General features: G+C 34.4%; 1 protein-coding gene and 1 long non-coding RNA gene across 2 annotated transcripts in view; one reads left to right on the forward strand and one right to left on the reverse strand.

The window, feature by feature from the left end:
• Window positions 1–23494, forward strand: part of rapgef5a (Rap guanine nucleotide exchange factor (GEF) 5a) — an 81116-nt gene that overhangs the window by 34937 nt on the left and 22685 nt on the right. Inside the window, exons 10-12 of the mRNA XM_065284634.2 lie at window positions 8682–8812; window positions 9379–9479; window positions 15664–15742. Coding sequence (XP_065140706.1) covers window positions 8682–8812; window positions 9379–9479; window positions 15664–15742 — 311 coding nt within the window. The remainder of the gene's footprint in view (window positions 1–8681; window positions 8813–9378; window positions 9480–15663; window positions 15743–23494) is intronic.
• Window positions 16961–19193, reverse strand: LOC135771413 (uncharacterized). Its single transcript, XR_010542903.2, has 5 exons — window positions 18622–19193; window positions 18012–18105; window positions 17780–17913; window positions 17597–17697; window positions 16961–17486 (listed from the first exon to the last, which is right to left on the reverse strand). It is a non-coding gene; the product is annotated as an uncharacterized lncRNA (long non-coding RNA).

Consider the following 23494-nt stretch of genomic DNA (forward strand, 5'->3'; position numbering starts at 1 on the left):
GATTTAAATTTATGTTATTTACTGGCAAGAGTTTGTTCAAAGTTAAATAAATTTTAAATATTAACAACTCTTTATCTTTACAGAATAAAACTATACAATAACAGCCTCATGCAAAGCATTCTGGGAATCAGAAATCATCATCAACCTTTTTCTGTTTTTTGCTTCAGATTTTGTTTCCCAGAATGTTTTGCTTGATGCTGTTTTTTAGTTTTACTCTGTAAAGACAAATGTTGCCAAAAACTTTGAACAAAATGTTGCCAGTAAATAACATAAATTTAGCGAACCTAGGGACGAGCCCGTACAACAGCCTTATGTAAATATATCATCAGAATGATTGACAACTAGGATGACCAATAGTCTTGATGATGCACCCGGAAAAAGAAAATCCTGCACTATACCTTTAAATGTAAAATTTGCATGATAAGTTGTTGCGCAAGACAATCAACAAAGAGCTTATTGACACGTCCAGTTGTATCAGGAGGAATTTAGGAGAGCAGTTTCATATATAGTAGAATATATTTATTTATAATTATTTTTGCAGTATAATGCAACAAAGCGAATATATGCAAACCTATGATACTCGACTCAAACTTGTCTTTTCCACAATTTGAAAAGTTTCAACATGAGTGTAAAATTTGCATGACGCGTTGTTGCACAACTCAATTACCAAAGGGCTTATTGAAGCGTCCGTTGTATAAAAAAAATTTAAGAGAGCAATGTTTTTGTTTGAACAAGTGATACTAGAAGCAAGTAATCCCGCAAGAAATATAAAGCGAGTAACGCGATTCGTTTTTGGTGTGCACCACCTTAATCCTGTTGGTTATGGTTAACTGCTGCATTAGTTTAGGCTTTTTTGTAAAAAAAAATGTCATGTGATGTAAGTTTATTGCATAGCATCTTGACCCTTAACCCTAAACCATCCATAAAAATCACACAGTTGATCACAGGTTGAGGAAGACCAATCTCACTGTCATTTTCATTTATGTATTTGCCAGACGCTTTTATCCAAGTGACTTACAGTACAGTACACGTGCTCAACAGGAACTATCAGGAAGGACCAACAGGTGTCATTCATCTGTCTGTGATATTGTGCAGTTGTCATGGTGACAGACAGTGTTGCCAAGGTGATTACCTTGCAGTTTGCTCACTTGAAACCGCCTCCACCTGTTTGCAAAAATTTTCATCACTTGTGTTGCCACAATCCACACTGCAGTTTATTCAAAGGTCATGGGTTTGAATCCCAGACACATGCTGATACAGTGTATTCAAAGTATACGTTTTAATTTGCTTTGGATGAAAGCATCTGCCAAATGCTTTAATGTAAAGTAACAATGTAACACAAATAGTTAACAATAAATCTATTAAACACATTACTCCTACAAGTAGTGACCTTGCTGTTCTGCAGACAGTGATAAAGTTCTGCTGATACTTCAGACCCCAGAGCACTGACGCAATACATCCAATGTTTAAGTTGGATAAAGATGTTGCATTGTTTCTTTTCTCCGTTCATGGCCATGTGGCTTTATCCCAGACCCCAGAGAGGCCTTACGTAAGTTAGGGTCATATCTAAAGACGGACTCCAGCGGTTCAATCTGAGAGAGTTCTGAACAAATTGTAATTCCCAGATGCCTGACGGATTAAAGATTCATCCATCCATCTTATTCCTAAAAAGATTCTTTCGCAGCTTTTGTAATAAAATTTTCTGTTATGTAATAGGATTCATTTTGTGTATCCAGTACATAGATCTAGGGATGTGCACGTCATGTGAACATAGGTTCGCCTCTGTTTTCTTGACAAGCAAAATGACCCTTCAAAATAAGTTTAGTAAACAAAAATATAAAATGTAAGCGAATTTGTGCTAAAAGGGGTCATAGCATGAAAATGTTAGCATTGCCACTTTGTAGGTTTGAGCAAAAATGAAAACATTTTCATGCAATGGCCCCTTTAAACAAGCAAAAAAAATCTGCCAATGGGGTATGCAAATTTTTCTTTCATTTTTCCTGAATTAATTGAAATAAATGTAAAAAAGAAAAAAAATCCTACCACATTTGCAGATTTTTTGCATTTTTTTTACATTTGTAATTAAAACAAGACACGTAAGAAAGTCATTTTTTGCAGTGTACTTCCAGGAACACAAAAGTTTCTGCTCAACTTTCTGGCATAATTAAGGAAGCAGTGTGCACACACGCACACACACACGCACACACACACACACATTGGATTTGTGTGCAGAAGCACAGGAAGGGAACGTTCAGTGCTTCCTGTTCTAACTCCATTAAAAACACTCCCCTTCCTTTTTGCTGACCGGTTTACATCAGGATCTTTCTGGATTTGTGGACTCCACCCAGTGAGAAAGAACAGCGACCCTTAACTCTCAGCACAGGGCCGGACAGGTGGAGACCACACACTTCTGCTCTGTTGACCCCTGATAACCGATCATTAGTAATGCAGTCTAAACCGGTATACTGATGTACTCAAAGTCAACTTAAACCTATTCATGCATTACTTTTTCTTAGCAAAGATTTAGCAAAGATTTTCATTCTTTCGAATACACTGCAAAAAGACGTTCTTACTTCTAAGAATTTTAAAATTGATTTACATTTACTTGATAAGCAAAGTGACTTAAGATTTTAAGTCTTGTTTACTGAAATGTAAGAAGATAAGGCTTAAAACAAGTAAAAATATCTACCAGTGGAAAAACAAACTTAAATTGAGTTTATTGAATTAAGTTGAAACTGGAATTAAGTTTATTTTTCTTACCCCACTGGCAGAAATGTTTATGAAGTTTATAAGTATAAACCTCTTGATTTTCATCATTTATATCTATAAACAAGACTTAATATCTTAGGCCACTTTGCTTACCAAGTAAATGTATCTCAATTTAAAAATGTTTAGATATTAAAAAACAAGACAAAAATACTTACAGCGAATGGGGTAAGAAATGTTTTATTTGAACAAATTTAAGTGATTTTGTGCATACAACAAGCAAAAAAATAAACACAAAAATTAAAACACAACATAAACACAAAATTCAAGAAAAATTAGCTTACCCTATTGGCAGGTTTTTTTTGCTTGTTTTATGCACAAAGTCACTTAAATGTGATATTTTTGCTCTAAAAACTAGACTTATTTTCTTGGGTCGTTTTGCTCATCAAGAAAAAGCATCTTAATTTAAGAATTTTTAGATATTTCTACTGAAAACAAGACAAAAATACTAAGATTTTTTTTTTCTTGAAAATAATTTTTTGCAGTGAATAAAGTGTTAAATTTAAAAAAAAAATACTATTTCATTTAAATAAGAATGCCACTGTAGAAATGTTGTAGCGGTCTCAAGACCACATTTTAAAGGTCTTGGTCTCGTCTTGTAATCGACCGCATTTTTACTCGGTCTCGACAAAGAGGTCTCAGAATTTTATTTCAAGACCACAACTAATGGAACATCACAAATTTATTTTTTTATCATTAATTTTATGCAGTTTATTCAGGTTTGGCATGTGATGTTGGCATTGTTTAGCATTGTTTAAGTTTCTCCCAATGAAAATTTTTCTAATTTTATTACTAAAAACACCTGCATTGTGTGGCAAGCCATGGAAAGACAGTTCAGAATATATGGTTAAGTTGATTTCAGCTCTTCACGGCACATTCACACGGAGCGTAAGCGTTGACGCTTAACGGAAGGCTTGTCTGAAATGTGGCCAACAGCCAATCACTGTGGCCGCAACACAAGCTCCGGTCTTTCATAAACGTAATTGGCTGGCTCTGCCTAGGTTATTTGCATAAGGTGATATGATTGGCTGACGCACGCGTTGCCGCTTGAAAAGTTGAGAAATGTTCAAGTTCTGCCGCGAGCAACGGCACTGATGCGGCGCCGACGGATCCACAATTCAGTTCGCCAACGCTTGACGTCACCCATTAAAAGTGAATGGGAAGCGTCAACACTTGAATGCGCCGTCGGTTTTTATTCACTTTTATTTGCTTATAAACAAAGATAAATTCCCACATATCTGCAATGCCTTTGATTATTTTATCAACTTATTTGATGGCATACACACACACACACACACACAGACTAGAAGTGCCTAATATTCCACATTTTATCATAAGTGTTTTAATGCAGTGACTTGCGCTGGTCTTGACTTTGTCTCGGCCTGTCTTGGTCTTGGTCATGACTTGGTCTCGGTTTAGGTGGTCTTGACTACAACACTACACTGTAGTATTATGGTGCATTCACTGTAATGTTTAGGTTTATCAGTGCAAAGGTTTGGATGTCTGGTTGGAGGTCAGGTGATGATCTCATATCCTGGAGAGCAGAGATTGGGGTTTTCCAGTCTCACTGGAGGATGATGAAGAAGAATCAGATGGTCCGGTTCGGTCTAGTGTGGTCTGTCTGCTGCAGTGGTTTATGGTCTGATGTAATCTGGTTTAGTTTGTGGTGTTTTCTGTGCGTCGGTCTCTTCTGTGGTCACATTTATCTGTACTATTATAACAGACTGTTGAACTGTATGACTTGAATGTTATCCATGGTGACCAATTTACCTCATAGGTGTGCTGTTTCTATTCATTGTCTAAAAATGAAATAACTCAAATTGATATTTCATGTTCATTACGTTGTATGACTTCTAATCAGATTTATCATCATATGGTCTTTATAAGTTTATTTTTTATTCTTATCAAACACAAAGTAATTTTTCCTCGTTGTTTCCTCTGTTGCATAATGCGGTCAGCTGAACAATCAACTGCAGATTGTGATAATGATTTTTTGTGAGCCGATGGGCTTCTGTCAGGGTCAGTTTTGTAATTGACGTTGATACATGACAGATGATCCGTGTTCACAATGAGTTTTGTGTTTTTACAGAAGCGCTCACTGGCACATGAACTCTCTTGAGAGACTTGTGTTGATATTGGAAGAGTTGGAGTAAAATATGGTGGCTGCAGATAAAACATCACTAACATTTTTCCCAGCATCATCTGGGGGTTTGTATTAATAGAGGTGTTTTTTCAGTGGCATTACATAACTACTGTAAGATCTCATTGATGTTTACACTGCGCCGATGTTTATAAACATCTTTGCTGGGCGGAGATGTGTAGACTCGATCTGATAACCAAATTTGTTTTGGAACGTTCAGGAGTTTTGGGGAATGTTTGTTCCGGACTGAGTAATTTGTGATATTTTTAGGATGTTTGGGAGTTTTTTTTGGACTGTGAACTCTTTTTGGACATTGTGAAGTAGTTCTTCCGCTGTTGTATCCGAGTTTACCCCGAGTGTCGGCCTGTCCTAGACAACATCTGTCTGTTTGTCTGTCTGCTTGTCTGCACACAATCCATTTGTTTCCTGTCCCGTCTGCTGATTGACAGCTGACTCCTGCTGTGTCCCAGCATCCTTCAGTCTCTGTGTTAAATGACCAATCATTGCTCAGGGTCTGTCTGAGACTGACATTGACTGAAGGTTATTCAGGGATGAAGGTGTCTCTGAATATAAATTTCAATATAATGCAGATCATGTCAGCATGGTTGGGTTATAACAAACCAGCATTTGGGTAATTTTTCACCCAGTCGTGTGTTCTGTCCTAAATTTCCTTTTTCCCACCTTTAGTAGTACACCAGCATATAGATTGTAGCTCAAAGATAATAGACATGGACTAAAATCTAAACTATTTGTAAGTGCTGTGATTGGATGAATCGCTTGAAGTCCTGCAGTCTGTAACCTGTCTGACTCCGCCCACTGCTCCAGACAGACTGCACGCAGCATGGGCGGAGCTTCTGATCTCATTCACCTGTAAAGGTGATCATTAGTGAGTGAATGAGTCATATGATGTCTCATAAGACGCATGCAGACCAGGAAACATCTGCTTTGTAACAGTAGTGTGTTAATGCTATGACTCAAACAGCATACATCCTCACTAATGATACGAGTATTTTTCAACACCTGGTCTGAACTTATTACTATATTTACTTGATGTCAGTAATAGAAAATATATGTTTTATAATATATGTGTCATGTCTGCTCTTGCATGCCATGTTTAGTCTATATTCACGTGTATAACTGTACACCGGAAACATGTCTTGGTTTCATTTTCTGTTTTGTTAAATCAGTCACATGAGTTTTGTTTATATGTTTGTTTAAATGTAACTGCAGGTGGAAGTCTAAAATCAAAACAGAGACACATTTAGCTTTCAAATAAAATGACGTCTGATGTGGTGTCTTTGTGTACCTCTGACTCGTGTACGAGGGCTTTTGTGTGTTGTGATATTCACACCTGTGTGCTAGGAGCAGGGGTGTGCGTGCGTGTGTGTCCTTTATATATCAGATATCCTTAATCCTTTCCTTGCCTTTCATCTATTTTCAAACACTGCAGAATCGCACATGCACATGCACACACACACACACACACACACACACACACACACACACACACACACACACACACACACACACACACACACACAATAACCTTACAGCAATATAACAGTGCAGTGTTTTTTTTTTTTGTTAGACAGCCCCGTTATAAAGTGTTAGTTTTAAATGATTTATGTTGCCAATTCAATTGTAATTTAGCAAGAATAAAGTATTATTGATTTTTAGAAATAATATTTAAATGGCAGAAACTGTAATAAATATTTTTATTTTTTTAGTCATGTTTAATTTTGGGTGTGTTTAAATACCACATTACCTTACTACACACTATTTCAGCAGTATGCATAGTGCACATGTTATGCACACTGCATTGAATCCTATATGCAGTTCTTTGCATTCTGAAATGTTTTTTTTCTTTATAATTGTGCATACAAAAATTTAAATTAATAATAAATGTTCTTTGAAATACGTCCCTTCTCCATTTGTTGGGTATTGTTGCTTCTGGTTTGTGCCTTTTAATTCACAGAAATCCTTATAAAAATTAAACTGGGAATTGAATCCTGCATACAAAATAATGTCAAAATGTCCATCTTTGCCTGTATGTACGTAAATTATCCAAAAGTTTGGACACATTACGTTTTTTTTTTTTTTTTTTGAAAGAGGTCTCTTATGCTCATCATATTAGAATGATTTCTGAAGGATTGTTGATCAAATAAATCCATGTTTGATGAGCGTGAATATTAGGATTCTTCAAAATTTGTATTACCTTGCATACATCATGTCTGCTTTTGACCAAACAAAATTTTTATTTGTGTTTGTATATGCTATATACATTTCTCAATATAATTCCTGTAAAGTTTCCAATTTGGAATATTTCCAAAATTCCCCAGATTAAGTTCCGATGGAAAGCGTCCGGACATTTACCGTAAATTTACCGGAAACTTTCCGCCCCTTTGTAACCGACAACCCTGATATTTTTTATGTCTGGACTCATCGAGGGATTAGGATAATATAATGGATATAGTTTAGTATATTGGTAATAAATGCATTCTCTTGAAATTACAATTCAAGTTTTGGATGGAAATGTCAGATCCATATAACACTGGAATTGCTCATATGTATTCACTTAAAGCAACACTAAAGAGTTTTTTTTACCTTAAAATAACTTTTCCAAAAAAGTTTCATCCACTTGAAACAGCTTTGCAGCCCTCTATCGGCCAAAACCGAACTAAAGAAGTTTCCAACCGTTGGGTCGCGGTCCTGTAGTTCAAGTGAAAACTACAAAAACGTCCTTTATGGCAGACATCCAATCAGAGCCAGCTATGCTGCAGTAGGCTAAATTATTTACGACAGTGATATTTTGTTAATATTGTGTTATTGTATGTTTCTCGTTTTATGTATAATGCTTTGGCAATATTGTAAGTGACACAATCATGCCAATAAAGTTCTTTAAATTGAAAAATTTAAATTGATAATGGACAATTCCGCTTCTAACCTGTAGGGGGAGCAAAGAGCAAAAACTCTTTAGTGTTGCTTTAAGACATAGGATGATTATTGTGCCCCCTAAGGCGACTACTAGTACTGCAAGAAGAGAAACCGATCCTCCCATCCGCTGGTGTGTCACTGTATTGAGAGAGAGAGAGAGAGAGAGAGAGAGAGAGATTTCAAGCTTGCCTGTTAAATGTGTAATGAACATGCAAGTAGAAACTTGTCTGGTTATGTTGAAATTAAACTGAGGATATCAGAAAAACGTGCAATGATAAACTGGATTGGTTTTAACTGCAACCTACAATAAACATTTGTTTAAGTTGTGTGTTTTAAGTCGCTTCCAAAAGACGAGTTTGTGTAATGACATGTTTGTGTGTTTGTGGCTGAATGGTTTAGCATTTAGCTTTATCATTTAAGCAGTTTGGAGCACTTGTGAATATATTATGTTTGCATTGACATGCATTCTTCTATTACAGAAAAACAGCGTTTGTAGTTTACCAAAACAATCTCACTTCTGTCATTATTATTTACACTATGAATAAAGTTGTCAAGGGTCAAAAACACCACACAAATGACCTTTTTATCATAATACTTCAGAAGATAGTTTGATAATATATATAGTTCATGAATCATATGGACTTTAGGGTGTTTGTGGTTTGTTTTTGATGCTGGACAGTTGTGGTTACTGTCATTGTATTGTTGAATAATTTTGTACTGTTAATTAAAAGAACACATTGTTCAAGACACACTGTACAAAGCCTATTACGTACAATACATAATAGAAATTGGGTGTGCTTTTCATATTTGATGTAAAATCGGATCGTATGCGTTCCCGCAGGGTCCGGGTGAAGGTGTGGTGCGAGTCTGTCTAAAGGAGAGAGGTCAGGACGTGTTAGTTCTTCAGAGAGTCCCGGCAGATCCAGCTTCTCCACAAACCGCAGCGATCAAAGACGAGGACAGCGATAAAAGGTGAGCAAACCCCGCCCCTTTTAATTATATTGCTTTAAGCGCTGTCCTGCTGCCAATGAGTGTCTCTCTCTCGCTCTCTCTCTCTCTCTTTCTCTTTCTGTCACATTCCACATGTTCGTTTCCTCAAACACTATCAGCAGGGCTTACAGAGAGAGCAAACTAAAATTTGTAAGTTGGTTTGAGGTATTTGTTGTGTAGTTTGTGTGTCTGGGATTTATCCAGCACACGGGGAGACGATCTTCCTGCACTCCAGGAACGGACACTCGGCACCGGGCATGACCGGGCAGCGTGTGTGCGACTGCTGGAGGTTCTGGAATGGCTGGGTCTGTAAAACTAAGACCCGTCCCGTTAGTGCAAGAAGAAGAGGATGATGAAGATTGGGAATTTAGCAGCAGTCCAGAGGACAATGATGAAATCTGCACCTTTAATATTCCAAATTTTCCTTTCATTGATGAGGAAGAGGATGATGATGGTTATGTTATGGATGGACAGCGGTGGAGTAACTCTTGTTCCTCCGCTGAGGATGATTACCCATCAGATTCTTCTTCATCTGCTGTGTCCGACAGGTACGTCGTGGTGTCCGGGACGCCCCATAAAATCCTGGAGCATCTTCTGAGTGATCTTCGTCTGGATGAGCACCAGGGGGCAGCGGAGGGGAAAGAGGCAGGTGAGTGTCCCAGACCACCATGGAGAACCTCACCGAGTTAATCTTCTGTGTTATTTGTGTGGTTGTGTTGTTGAGACTTAAATACTAAATGAATAATGTTAAGCACATTATTTTAGTGAGAGGTATATAATTTATTAAAATGTCTGTAATATGTTAAATGACAACACATGAGAGTAGTTTAATTTAGGTAAGATGTGGAGTGTGGTGTAGTTTTGTGTAATTTTTGTGGTCAGTTGTGAGGTTAGATGACATTCACACCATTCCACCTCTTAATCACTGAAGTATGTGGCGTGTTTCAACAACACTGACTGGAATGCTTTGCGTTTAAGTGTCGAGTTGTCTTTTTGTTTCTCTTCTCGGGTTTGCTGCCCACAGGCATCTTTACTCGCTCAAGTTCCTTGATGCATGAGGAGGAATCTTCAGATTTGTTTGTTTTGCATAACAAACAGATTGATTTGTGTTGACTATCTGTCGGTTTCTTTCGTCATGTAATCATGAAGTAGACTCGTGTGTAGATTTTCTGAATGTTAGCCATGGGTTACTGATGTCAAGTTCTTGGAAAAGTCTTTCCTCGAGACATACGATAATATACGTGACCCTGCCTGTTAAAACTTGGCTGAAGCCATTTTTGTTTATTTACGTTTTTTACATACAATAATTCTATATAATGTAAAGAACATTGGTAAAAGGCTCTCAATCGTTTAAGATATTTAATATTGATTAATTGCATGATTGTCATGAGTTAACTCGTGATTAATCGCAACTAATCGCACATTTTTATCTGTTCTATATTTACCTTCATTTACCAATTTTTAAGATTTTATACTCTAATGAACATGGGCATGGACAAATATGGATGCTTTATGCAAATGTATGTTTATTATTAGTGAAAGAGACAGCAAAAATGATATTGAAATCACTTCATCCATACTTCAAAATCGCTGGTTAAACTAATAGAACAATATCAATTATGTTCAACTTTTTTCTTTCTTTTATTGTTTGATTGACATTGAGACCAGACAGCTTTAAGATCTACTGTAAGGATCTAATATAATCTTACATATTAGATTTTTCACCCTACAGTAAATAAAACATTCACTTAAGACAAAACCGATTATATCTGCGTAAATTGTTGTCAAAACAGATATTTTAAAAACTGTAATTCTGTCATATATTTGGGTCGCGCACATGTGTGCATGCTTCAGTTTCTCAAGTCAGCACGAGAAAGATTGTTTTTACGTCTTGATGCTATTAATAACTCTTTAAACATCACTCAAGTCTCGAACTTTATCTCTCTTAATAACTATTTTAACATCAAGTCCTGCACTTTTTTTCTAATTCCTGCATGTTTTAAAAGCGAAACCAAAATCTCAGACGCGCAAGTGGATGGACATGCATCATATGTATTAGTTAAGCATTTAGGAAGGTATACCTCTCAGAAAACATACAAATAAAGATCATTTTTGACGTTTGATGATTATATGTGTTGTCTAAGGCTGCGTCTCAATTTATCCAACAATGGGCTAGGCCAAGGGTCAAACTAAAATAAAATTAGTGTTGTTAAAATGAATTTGCATGAAACGTGAAAAGTAAACATGACCTTGATATCTTTTAATACTGATCGAGTAAGGCCCCATCAAAGATTTGATGAATTTTGGTCTCAGAAAATCATTAGTTTTTAAGAAATGTAAGAGTTTCTGCAGTTTTCAGTGACAACGAGTTTTGTAAAACTGGTTTATTTTCATGATGTGCATGTACAAAAAGCAGAAAAACATTGAAATCATTGTACTGGGTGCTGCCTGTCACATTCAGACTCAGGATTCATCACACACCAGCATCCAAAATTTCGCCAAAAATGTAACAACGCGTCCATTGTATGCGGACTGTAAGCGCTGTGATTGGTTCACTAGAACATCTTCCGTTAGGTAAAAAAAATCTGTGTCGCATTTCTCCATAGGCATTTCCGCTTGCAATGGTAAAAACAAAGATGGGCCGAGTTAATGAGTGATAACTCAAACTGCAACAAAATCTTGCATTGCTACTGTGGGTTATACACGTCAATACTGCCTACTAGCTGTTTGCATGTGTAATTGCACATCAACGCGGATGACAACGCAAAAGTATATTTGAAAACCGCTGCGTAGCCCACTCCGTCAAGGCTGTGCCGCAGGACCTACGCAAAACTATAATGATAAAAGTTTAAAATAAAGGTTTAAGTATAATATATAGAAGCTGTAGTTTTAATCTGTCATTTACAGCAATAATCACAAATTTACGTATTTTGGCCATTTTTATGGTCGTGACCATAAAATCTCAAAATTAGATTATGCCTTTAGCCAGGGTTTCACAGGTGGGCTTACATATTAAAAAAGTAGCAGAGGATGAGGTGCTGAATTGTTGTTTGTTATGAACCAATCATATTGGAGTATTTTTATAATATTGCAGTATATAAGATTGTTATTTCTCAGTTCAAACATATGTAGAGTTTACAATGTGTGGATTCACATACTGTAACTGTGTAGGTGTGCAAGGTGAGGAAGGATAAAAGAAGGTAATTATTTTTCCTTGTGTACGTAATTTAATGTTCTGGTTCCTTGCCTTTGTTTAATGTATAACACACCCATAGGCGATGCGAGTTAACCCCACATTGCAGAGCATTCTGGGTAATTACCGATGTGCTGCCAGCTGTAGAGCTTCAGGATTTGAACGCCCATCACGTTAACAAGAAGAGAGAGATTATTTCAATGGTGTTTGCTGAGGCAAGCATCACTATTAAACTGTAGGTTTATACTAAGAGCTGTATTATACTGTACTGTAAAAGTAAGGTGCTTCACTAAAACAAACATTGTTTGTAACATTTACTGCTTTCTACAGTACATCATTTAAAGAACATTCTGTGAAAATATAACCTTGATATTTTTAATATTGACTGAGTAAGATCATGTGAAAGATTGAAATCAATGAGGGAAATCAAACTTTGATGCTCCAAATTTCATCATTAGATTATAACACTTTAACCTGGCTTATACAGGCACGGTCACATGTACATTTCCAAATGAGGTTTAGATGCAAAAACCTCTTATGTTTAGGTTCCTCTTATGTTATGATGTCCAAGACAAATTTCTCAGAAATGAGACAATAAATAATTAAGTAAGTAAGGTTCAGTAATTTCACTTTAATGCCAATGAAAATGTTAATGTCAGTCAAACATTTCACAAATGTTTCTTTAGTCATTTTATTAGTATTTAACAAATTTAACTGTCTTTCACTGCAAAACCCTCTAAGTGCTTGCAAAAATCTCCACTTCTAAAAAAAGTCTCCAGTCAATCTTCACTGTCGTTTCTTAATAAAGATTAAAGTCACAAAAAAATCTGCCAATATTCGGTAAAACTCTAACCAGGTAAAAACTCTTGCAGCTTGACATTGAAAATTGAAATCCAACATACTGTATGCGTTCATACAATTCTTGTTTCTGTGCACTAAGGACTTTGGTGAAAAATCAAGGTGCTTTTTCACAGATTCTTCCAACAAAGCGATATTTCTGAATGACCTGAGGCCGGGATTAAGCTAATTTGAAGCAAAAGTATTACACAAATAATTTGTGCCAAGAGCATTTGGTTAATATTATTATCACATTTTTGACAGAGGTAGCACTTAGCAGCTTTTGCATCTGAACTTTTTATCCTTTTCCTCGTCAATTAAGAGAAAACACTTTTTATGGAGTTTTTATGGCAATCCCTATTTCTGCTATTATCCACTAGGTGGCGCGCTTACACAACTTATAAAACACTTTAGCAGCCACTGGTCCAAAAAACACTAAAAACTCTGTGTATATTTTGATCATCGCTCTGAATCTGATCTCTAACAAAAGTCTTAAAATGTAATTATTTCAGCTTTTTGCTCAAAATTTTGTAATTTTGAAGAAACCTACCCATATTTGAGAGGTGATAAAAAGAAAACAAATTAAGTAAGGGATAATGTAGAGGCAGCCGGTAGTTATTGGGAAATAAGCCCCGACAGTGTGATCAGGACCCGACGCGAAGCGGAGGGTCTTGTATCACACTGAAGGGGCTTATTTCCCGATAACTACCGGCTGACTCTATATTATCCCGCTTATTACACGGCTACTTGCCACATAATAAAAAAACTGGACATGAATATGAATTTGAAACATTTTATTGGCATATTTGTTTTAAATTAACATTTTTATCCTTCCGCGAAACTTTGCACAGATGCATAAAATGATCGTAATACCTTATTAAGATCCTCTGCTTCATACTTGTCTGTCTCCATTTTTTTCTCTTTTAGCCAGTCTTTGAGAAGTTTAAATGCCCATTCTGTATTTTTTGTGTGTTGGCTTCGTAGCTGTCATGCTCTATTTTGTCAAGTTCAGTCTCAGTAAGCTGTCTGTGTCTTGTCGTGGTTGTCGAGTGTTTGTCACAAGATGGCGCCAAACAGACAGTAATCTTTATTGATCTTTATTGGCGCGGAGCGATTTTACTCGTGCAAGTAGTACCGGCTATGCGTTATTATTTTGGAGCGGTTATTATTTGAAAAGAACGAACCTGCAAATGTCTCAACTGACCAATCAGAATCAAGCATTCCAGAGAGCCGTGTAATAAGAAAGGATAAAATGTTTTTTGTTTGTTTGTTTGTTTGTTTGTTTGTTTGAAGGCAGTTCATTCATTTGATATATTGTATTTACCGCATATATTTAAAAAAGAAAATTTTCTGGAAGGCATTAAACTTTTGTGAAAATCATAAAAAATGCTGGCACTGGCAACTTTTTATAAAAACGCTATACGAGTCGGTGACAAAAACGGTTTGGCTAGATGATAAATTCAAAAATCTTTTTAAAAGATTTGTTTTAAAAGCATGCATTGGGTATATTTCAATGCACATAGTGTATTTATGTTGATTTTATGCAATAAAAAATTACAATTGCACCATTTTTATGAAAGTTAAGACTGAATGGACCTGAAAATGTCAAATGCTGTAAAATATTAAATATTTTATCCACCTTGATGGCATTTAAGCATAATCATCAAAAAAATATATATTTTTAAAATATCACATGAAAATGCATTTTATTAGTTATTACTAAATGTAAATTGTAATGCATTTTGTAATATTTGTCTAGACATATGCTGAAAACAGCTCTGTTTATATTTTTAGGAATAAAAACACACCAATTGAGACCGGTTACACCACATTGACATTTTTGCAATTATCCCTCAAAAATTCTTTCAAAATGAAATAAAACCAGAAATTTACGACAAAAAAGAAAATGTATGCAAATAAACTGCAAATTTATTTATACATTTTAACCCTTTTACATTTAATTGAACCATACGGACACTAAATAATTAACGTCATGTCATTGACCCACATATGTTAAATATTCTTTGATATTAACTCTGATAATCAAGTAAGATTTTGTTACACACAGAGGGATCTGATCTTACCATTATCAGATCAGTCTGAGATTATATGAAAAGACATTTTCATGCTTGAAACCAATACTTGTCCAGACACACATCTGCTAAACACACTTACACTTATCCTAATCTCCAGATGTCATGTCGTGGGTGTGTCGGGGTAATTTGCGGTGGTCTCTCATTACTTCAGATGCTGCCACTGAGCCGACTATTGTTTTCAAACGTTACTCTACACCAGATTAAACCGGTAACGGTAATGACGTGGGACATCAAGTGGTGCGTCTGTTCTGTGGGCGTAGCTGTCAACATGAAATATTAAGAATGACTTCACCAACTTCAATGCCAAACCTCTTAACAAAAGCACTTGTTTGATGTGAGGTGAATATTGTGGTGATAATTGTTAAGTGATTATACAGAAGAGATTGTGTTTCCTGAGGGAAATGAGGCGGCGATATTGAAAGATCAGTGATTTTTTTAGCACAGAGGTGTAAATGAAGCATTAGGAGTAGGATTTAAATTGATTTAGCTTTCAGTGAGATTATTTGGGTGTTAGATGAGTCACACGCTGATGTTTAATAGTTACGGTTGGAGGTTTGTTCATCTATGAGCCGATACTCGCACTAATATAATCCATTCAGTGTTGATGAATCTCATTAAATATGCCCTTCAGGAGAGATTTCTGCATGTCTTAGCGTGTGGTATTATCTACTGATGTTTCATTAGGTTTTACTGTGTTTGTCTTACAGAAATGCTTCTGGACGACTTCCTGTTGACTTATCTGGTCTTCATGTCCACCAGTGAACTCTGTCAAGCCCTGCTGGGACAATATCCTTTAACAATTCAGCATAAACACACAGAGAAATACAACACTGATGTGGGTTCAGAGATGTTATCTGCACTTTCCTTGAATTTTTGGGGTTTACTTTTGGGAAAATTTGTGGAATTGAACAGAACCGATTTAAATTTTTTTAAAGAGCACCAATTATGCTAATAAATTGGCACGTTAGCACGTTATTGCAATATCCCATAGTACATACATGTTATTAAAACTTGAACTAATGCATTGTGAGTCTTATAAATTGCTTACATACCTCACCGATTTCCCACTGTCTGGAAAACGCTCGGTTTAGTTCCTGTCTCCGCCTCCCAAAATGTCTAGTGTAATCGGATTGGTCAGATGACTACTCAACTGTTATTGGTCAGCTGGGTTCGGCTTGTGTTTGAAAGGTTACGCCCCTGACTACGCGTGGGTTGACACAGATTCTGACTGAGAGTCACAGCCTCAGAGGCATCGTAAACAAGCGTTATATTTCTCTATAAACGATGGTGTCTGTACTGCCTTACCACTTCGAGCTCGATCCAGAGAGTTCAGAAGGCCGTTACGATATGAACGATCTCCGTCAATGAATGCGATTGGATTTAACTTTTTTAGGTGTCCTTAGTTCTGCCAGAATGCTAAACAAAGACGAAAATGTGTTGCAAAGACATCCAAAAGGTAATTATAACGTACTACATAACTATATGGAAACACCAAATGTAGCACATAGAAAGTATTTGTTGAAATGATTATAAAACGATTTCACTTGGTAATTTCTACATTATTTTACTCTAGTAAAATTTATTATAAGACTGCTTACATACTGTATTACTGTGCAAACTATATGGAAACACCAAATGTAGCACATATAAAGTATTTGTTGAAATGATTATAAAACGATTTCACTTGGTAATTTCTACATTATTTTACTATAGTAAACTTAATTATAAAATACTGCTTACATACTATTTTACTGTGCAAACTATATGGAAACACCAAATGTAGCACAAAAAAAGTATTAATTGAAATGAATGTTATTTCTACATTATTTTACTATGGTAAACTTTATTATGAAAGACTGTGCTATGTTTTTACTTACTAGGTTTTAAGGAGAATGCAACATGTTCCAGGGCCTCTTACCTGCGTGATTCATCATCCAGGTTTTGCACAAATTGTCTAAATCCCTACACACAGAACATTTATTGTACCGACTATAAGCCTTTGAGGCGCAGGACTAGAGTAAGTTTTATTACATTTTTAAACCAATAACACTAAAGTATCATTATAGTAACAAAGTACCCAAAAGAACAAAAGATGTAACTTTAAAGAAAATATAAAAGTCAGTCAAAAGTTTATTTATTACAAATATATATTTAAATGTTAAACAATATACAAATAAACATACTTTAGTAACCATATTGTGCTCTTCTTTCAAAAATTGTTCAATTCACTTCTTACAGCTATCTATTCAGATAAATGGCATATCAAAGCTTTGTCAGCTGGTGCTATTTAAGATGACACTATAAGGTTATCATCCTGTCGTGTGTTGTTCTCCAGATACGCTTGGAGCTTCCTGATCAGATCGGTCACAATTTTGGCTTTCGACGACCCCTGCACTGAAGATGGCATGCAATCACGTCCTCCTTTGAAGGTCTCTCAAACTGTGATGCCAGGTCCATTGGAATCGGGGTTTCCTTCAGCTTATCTTCAAATACCTCAGCAAACACAAGCCTGATCACATCCTCCACATAACTGTAGAAATATTGCGGTCAATAAATCTTTTGTTTTGATCATTTATTTCCCTGCTTCATACATTAAGTTTTTAATTATGAATGTATTTGAAATAAAACATTACTGCTTACGGTATGTCATTTGTGTGTTTTGGGAACATAGCCTTGTACTTTCCCTCTCCTGCTTTTGTTACGGCTTGGTGACATTGTAATGGATGGCTGCAAAGTACAACCTGTAAAAATATAAGCAAGCATAAATTTATTGTAAAAGTAAATACTACTTTATTTAACACAGTTACTAAAATACTTAAATACCTGCATAGCATTCCAATAAATGAGAAAATAAATTTTTTTTTGCTGCAAATCTGAAATCTCAGGCTACGGACGGCAAAGGCATCCACTGATGATGGTGATGGAAACATTGTGAAACGATGCTACTGCCTGGGTTCCTATGATTATGCAGAGAAAAAAAACTTTGTCATCATCAGTTATACATTTAAGACTGGTAGTGGTTTCACTAGCTAAATACATCATATGTGTTACATACCTTTGCTCCTCATATGCCAGTCTGACTCCTTGTACTGTGTGTTATGATGTTGCATGTTTGCATACAGTGTAGAAGGATGTGTCCAGCTGCGAATCTAAGATATAGACAAATAAAACAAACATGTATTCAGTCAAAAAGAAATATTATAACAATAGAGTACAACGACTATAAATCGTTAGACTATTCATTAAAACGTAAATGTATTACATATTACATGGCCCAACATTAGCAACACACATTACGTGTTTACTTCGTTTCAAAATCTAAGAAAGCTTCAAGTAAAAACAACAGTAAAATACATATAACTTTAAACAAATCATCTGTACTTAGAGTTTCTTGAGTTTGATCATGAGAACAAACTTTACCGGTAACAGTTTAGCTGGTAACTTAGCAAGTTTGTAAACATGTCTTAACCAACATCGATAAAAAAACGATAGTCTGCATAATTCAACATACACGTGTGTAAATATGGTACGTTGTTTATGAAATACAGTATTACAACACAAAACAGTTCGCTTGCAAGCTTAGCTCTACACGCACATTATGTTAATCTCCGGTTACCGGTTACGTAATGTACAGTAAAAGGCAAATAATAAACATGAATACTTACAGCCTGTGATCCAGAAGTGCACAGTAATCCAACTTTCAGGAGGAGACGTCCAGCTTCGGTTCATGAGAAGCAGTTATTGTGAAAACTCCGTGAACAACTTCTGACTGGATTTTTCCGGAACCGTATTAAACATGATGTCCTCTGTGTAAGTCCATAAAGTGCTATTTTGCCCTCGCATCTAAAGAGATAGCGTCTACTCGAGAGATTTAATCGCTTAAACGATGAAACAAGAGTTTGCAAACAGAGTAAAAGCAGGGACTCACAACCTCCGCCATTTTAGCTCTCTTCTGACTCGGCGCTCCCCACCCTCGTCTTTGAGGGCGTACCCAAGCAAAGCAGAGAGGGCTGAACTATGATAATGTTGGTCTTATCTACGTCACTAATCCCAGGAAGTAAACTGTTGCCTACAATCCGAGTGTTTTTTGTAGTCCTCGAACGTTACAGACGATAACTCGCGTCATCGTTTTCTTTGAGGTATGTACTTTTTGAATATCGTTAGCATGTACTAATACACAATTACACACAAAATGATGTTTAAAAACGTGTATCCCATAATAGGTGCTCTTTAAAGTAGCTTACTGAATATATTTTGTTAGTTGCAGGAAGAATAACCCAGTTAATTCAGATTATTTAAAATATGAAATAAACAAATGCTGATGAAGTAAGGCATGCACAGAACTATAAGAATGGTGGGCGTCCTAATTCTGTGGAAATCTGCGGTTGTTTCTGTTGAATTTAGATTCACCAAAATCTTTTTAAGACAAAACATTAGTTTGTTAAAAAAATGATAAGAAGTTTATTAATCAAATATTTACTTATATTTATTCAAATAAAATTATAGGCTTTGATTATTTACACCTGCTTTAGTGCTGGGAAAAGACTAATTGTGATTAATCGCATACAAAATAAAATAAATTTTTTGCATAATATATGTGTGTGTACTGTGTGTAATTATTATGTATATTTAACCACACAAACATACATATATGAATTTCAGAATTTTTTTATTTATTTATATATATATATATATATATATATATATATATATATATATATATATATATATATATATATATATATATATATATATATATATTACATTAATACATCATATAGAATATATAAAAAATAAATATATATGTATATGTGTGTGTATTTATATATACATAATAGGGCTGCACGATTTGGGTAATTTTTCCCATTGCGGTTATTGATGCTAAAATTGCGATTATACTAAATGGTATCATGAGTCAACTTGATGGGTTTTAAGAAAAATCCACACACAGTTTAGCTAAAATTTGTATTTGTAAAACTAGAAATGTTTTCGTATTGCCACGTGATGTAGCAACTGCTCAGTGTCAGTAATCCTAAATCTAAAATACCGCCATACAACAGACATAGAGTTTTTTTTAGCTAACAGATCACTGTCAACCTCCTCTGCATCCATCTTCGCTCTGGTATAAGTGACGACGCACCCCACACACGTGCATGCCACACATGCACTGCCTTTTTTGTTCATTTTTCTTTCTTTTTTTAAACAGCAAGGAAAATCATCAAACTGTTATCAGAAAGTTTGTGTTAACAAGTCCACACATTTATTTATTAAATATAATTGCAACATTTTGCTGTCATATAATTGCACAGGCTGACATCGCGATTGCGATGCGATTAATTGTGCAGCACTAATACATAATAATTACTTTTATTTTGTATGCGATTAATCGCAATTAATCTTTGCCCAGCACTACCTGCTTATTAGTATTGATTCATTGATGTTGATTCACTGGTTTTGATTCATTAAAGTCAACTAATTAGTGCTGATTTATTGATGTTGATTCATTGATGTTAATTCACTGGTTTTGATTCATTTAATCATTTTATTAGTATTGATTCTTTGATGTTGATTCACTCATGATGTTGATTAACTGATGTCGATTCATTAGTATTGATTCAATGATGTTGATTCACTGGTTTTGATTCATTGAAGTCAATTGATTAGTGTTGATTTATTGATGTTGATTCATTGAATCAATTTATTAGTATTGATTCATTGATGTTGATACTCATGATGTTGATTAACTGATGTCGTTTCATTAGTTTTGATTCTTGTTGCTGATTCACTGGTTTTGATTTATTAGTGTTGAATTATTGATGTTAATTCATTGTTATTGATTTACTGGTTTTGATTCATTGAGGTGGATTCATTAGTGTTGATTTATTGATGTCAATTCATTGATGTTGATTCATTAGTTTTGATTCATTTAATCAATTTATTAGTATTGATTTATTGATGTTGATTCATTGAATCAATTTATTAGTATTGATTCATTGATGTTGATTTACTCATGATGTTGATTAACTGATGTCGATTCATTAGTTTTGATTCTTGTTGCTGATTCACTGGTTTTGATTTATTAGTGTTGAATTATTGATGTTAATTCATTGTTGTTGATTTACTGGTTTTGATTCATTGAGGTGGATTCATTAGTGTTGATTTATTGATGTCAATTCATTGATGTTGATTTATTAGTTTTGATTCATTTAATCAATTGATTAGTATTGATTTATTGATGTTGGTTCACTCATGATGTTGATTAACTGATGTCGATTCATTAGTTTTGATTCTTGTTGCTGATTCACTGGTTTTGATTCATTAGTGTTGAATTATTGATGTTAATTCATTGTTGTTGATTTACTGGTTTTGATTCATCGAGGTGGATTCATTAGTGTTGATTTATTGATGTCAATTCATTGATGTTGATTCGTTAGTTTTGATTCATTTAATCAATTTATTAGTATTGATTTATTGATGTTGATTCACTCATGATGTTGATTAACTGATGTCGATTCATTAGTTTTGATTCTTGTTGCTGATTCACTGGTTTTGATTCATTAGTGTTGAATTATTGATGTTAATTCATTGTTGTTGATTTACTGGTTTTGATTCATTGAGGTGGATTCATTAGTGTTGATTTATTGATGTCAATCATTGATGTTGATTCATTAGTTTTGATTCATTTAATCAATTTATTAGTATTGATTTATTGATGTTGATTCACTCATGATGTTGATAAACTGATGTTGATTCATTAGTATTGAACCAATGATGTTGATTCACTGGTTTTGATTCATTTAATCAATTTATTAGTATTGATTTATTGATGTTGATTCATTGAATCATTTTATTAGTATTGATTCATTGATGTTGATTTACTCATAATGTTGATTAACTTATGTCGATTCATTAGTTTTGATTCTTGTTGCTGATTCACTGGTTTTGATTCATTAGTGTTGAATTATTGATGTTAATTCATTGTTGTTGATTTACTGGTTTTGATTCATCGAGGTGGATTCATTAGTGTTGATTTATTGATGTCAATTCATTGATGTTGATTCGTTAGTTTTGATTCATTTAATCAATTTATTAGTATTGATTTATTGATGTTGATTCACTCATGATGTTGATTAACTGATGTCGATTCATTAGTTTTGATTCTTGTTGCTGATTCACTGGTTTTGATTCATTAGTGTTGAATTATTGATGTTAATTCATTGTTGTTGATTTACTGGTTTTGATTCATTGAGGTGGATTCATTAGTGTTGATTTATTGATGTCAATCATTGATGTTGATTCATTAGTTTTGATTCATTTAATCAATTTATTAGTATTGATTTATTGATGTTGATTCACTCATGATGTTGATAAACTGATGTTGATTCATTAGTATTGAACCAATGATGTTGATTCACTGGTTTTGATTCATTTAATCAATTTATTAGTATTGATTTATTGATGTTGATTCATTGAATCATTTTATTAGTATTGATTCATTGATGTTGATTTACTCATAATGTTGATTAACTTATGTCGATTCATTAGTTTTGATTCTTGTTGCTGATTCACTGGTTTTGATTCATTAGTGTTGAATTATTGATGTTAATTCATTGTTGTTTATATACTGGTTTTGATTCATTGAGGTGGATTCATTAGTATTGATTTATTGATGTCAATTCATTGATGTTGATTCATTAGTTTTGATTCATTTAATCAATTTATTAGTATTGATTCATTGATGTTGATTCACTCATGATGTTGATAAACTGATGTCGATTCATTAGTTTTGATTCATTGTTGTTGATTTACTGGTTTTGATTCATTGAGGTGGATTCATTAGTGTTGATTTATTGATGTCAATTCATTGATGTTGATTCATTAGTTTTGATTCATTTAATCAATTTATTAGTATTGATTTATTGATGTTGATTCATTGAATCAATTTATTAGTATTGATTCATTGATGTTGATTTACTCATGATGTTGATTAACTGATGTCGATTCATTAGTTTTGATTCTTGTTGCTGATTCACTGGTTTTGATTTATTAGTGTTGAATTATTGATGTTAATACATTGTTGTTGATTTACTGGTTTTGATTCATTGAGGTGGATTCATTAGTGTTGATTTATTGATGTCAATTCATTGATGTTGATTTATTAGTTTTGATTCATTTAATCAATTGATTAGTATTGATTTATTGATGTTGGTTCACTCATGATGTTGATTAACTGATGTCGATTCATTAGTTTTGATTCTTGTTGCTGATTCACTGGTTTTGATTCATTAGTGTTGAATTATTGATGTTAATTCATTGTTGTTGATTTACTGGTTTTGATTCATCGAGGTGGATTCATTAGTGTTGATTTATTGATGTCAATTCATTGATGTTGATTCGTTAGTTTTGATTCATTTAATCAATTTATTAGTATTGATTTATTGATGTTGATTCACTCATGATGTTGATTAACTGATGTCGATTCATTAGTTTTGATTCTTGTTGCTGATTCACTGGTTTTGATTCATTAGTGTTGAATTA

This window comes from Paramisgurnus dabryanus, chromosome 19 (assembly GCF_030506205.2).
Source record: "Paramisgurnus dabryanus chromosome 19, PD_genome_1.1, whole genome shotgun sequence".
Lineage (NCBI taxonomy): Eukaryota > Metazoa > Chordata > Actinopteri > Cypriniformes > Cobitidae > Paramisgurnus > Paramisgurnus dabryanus.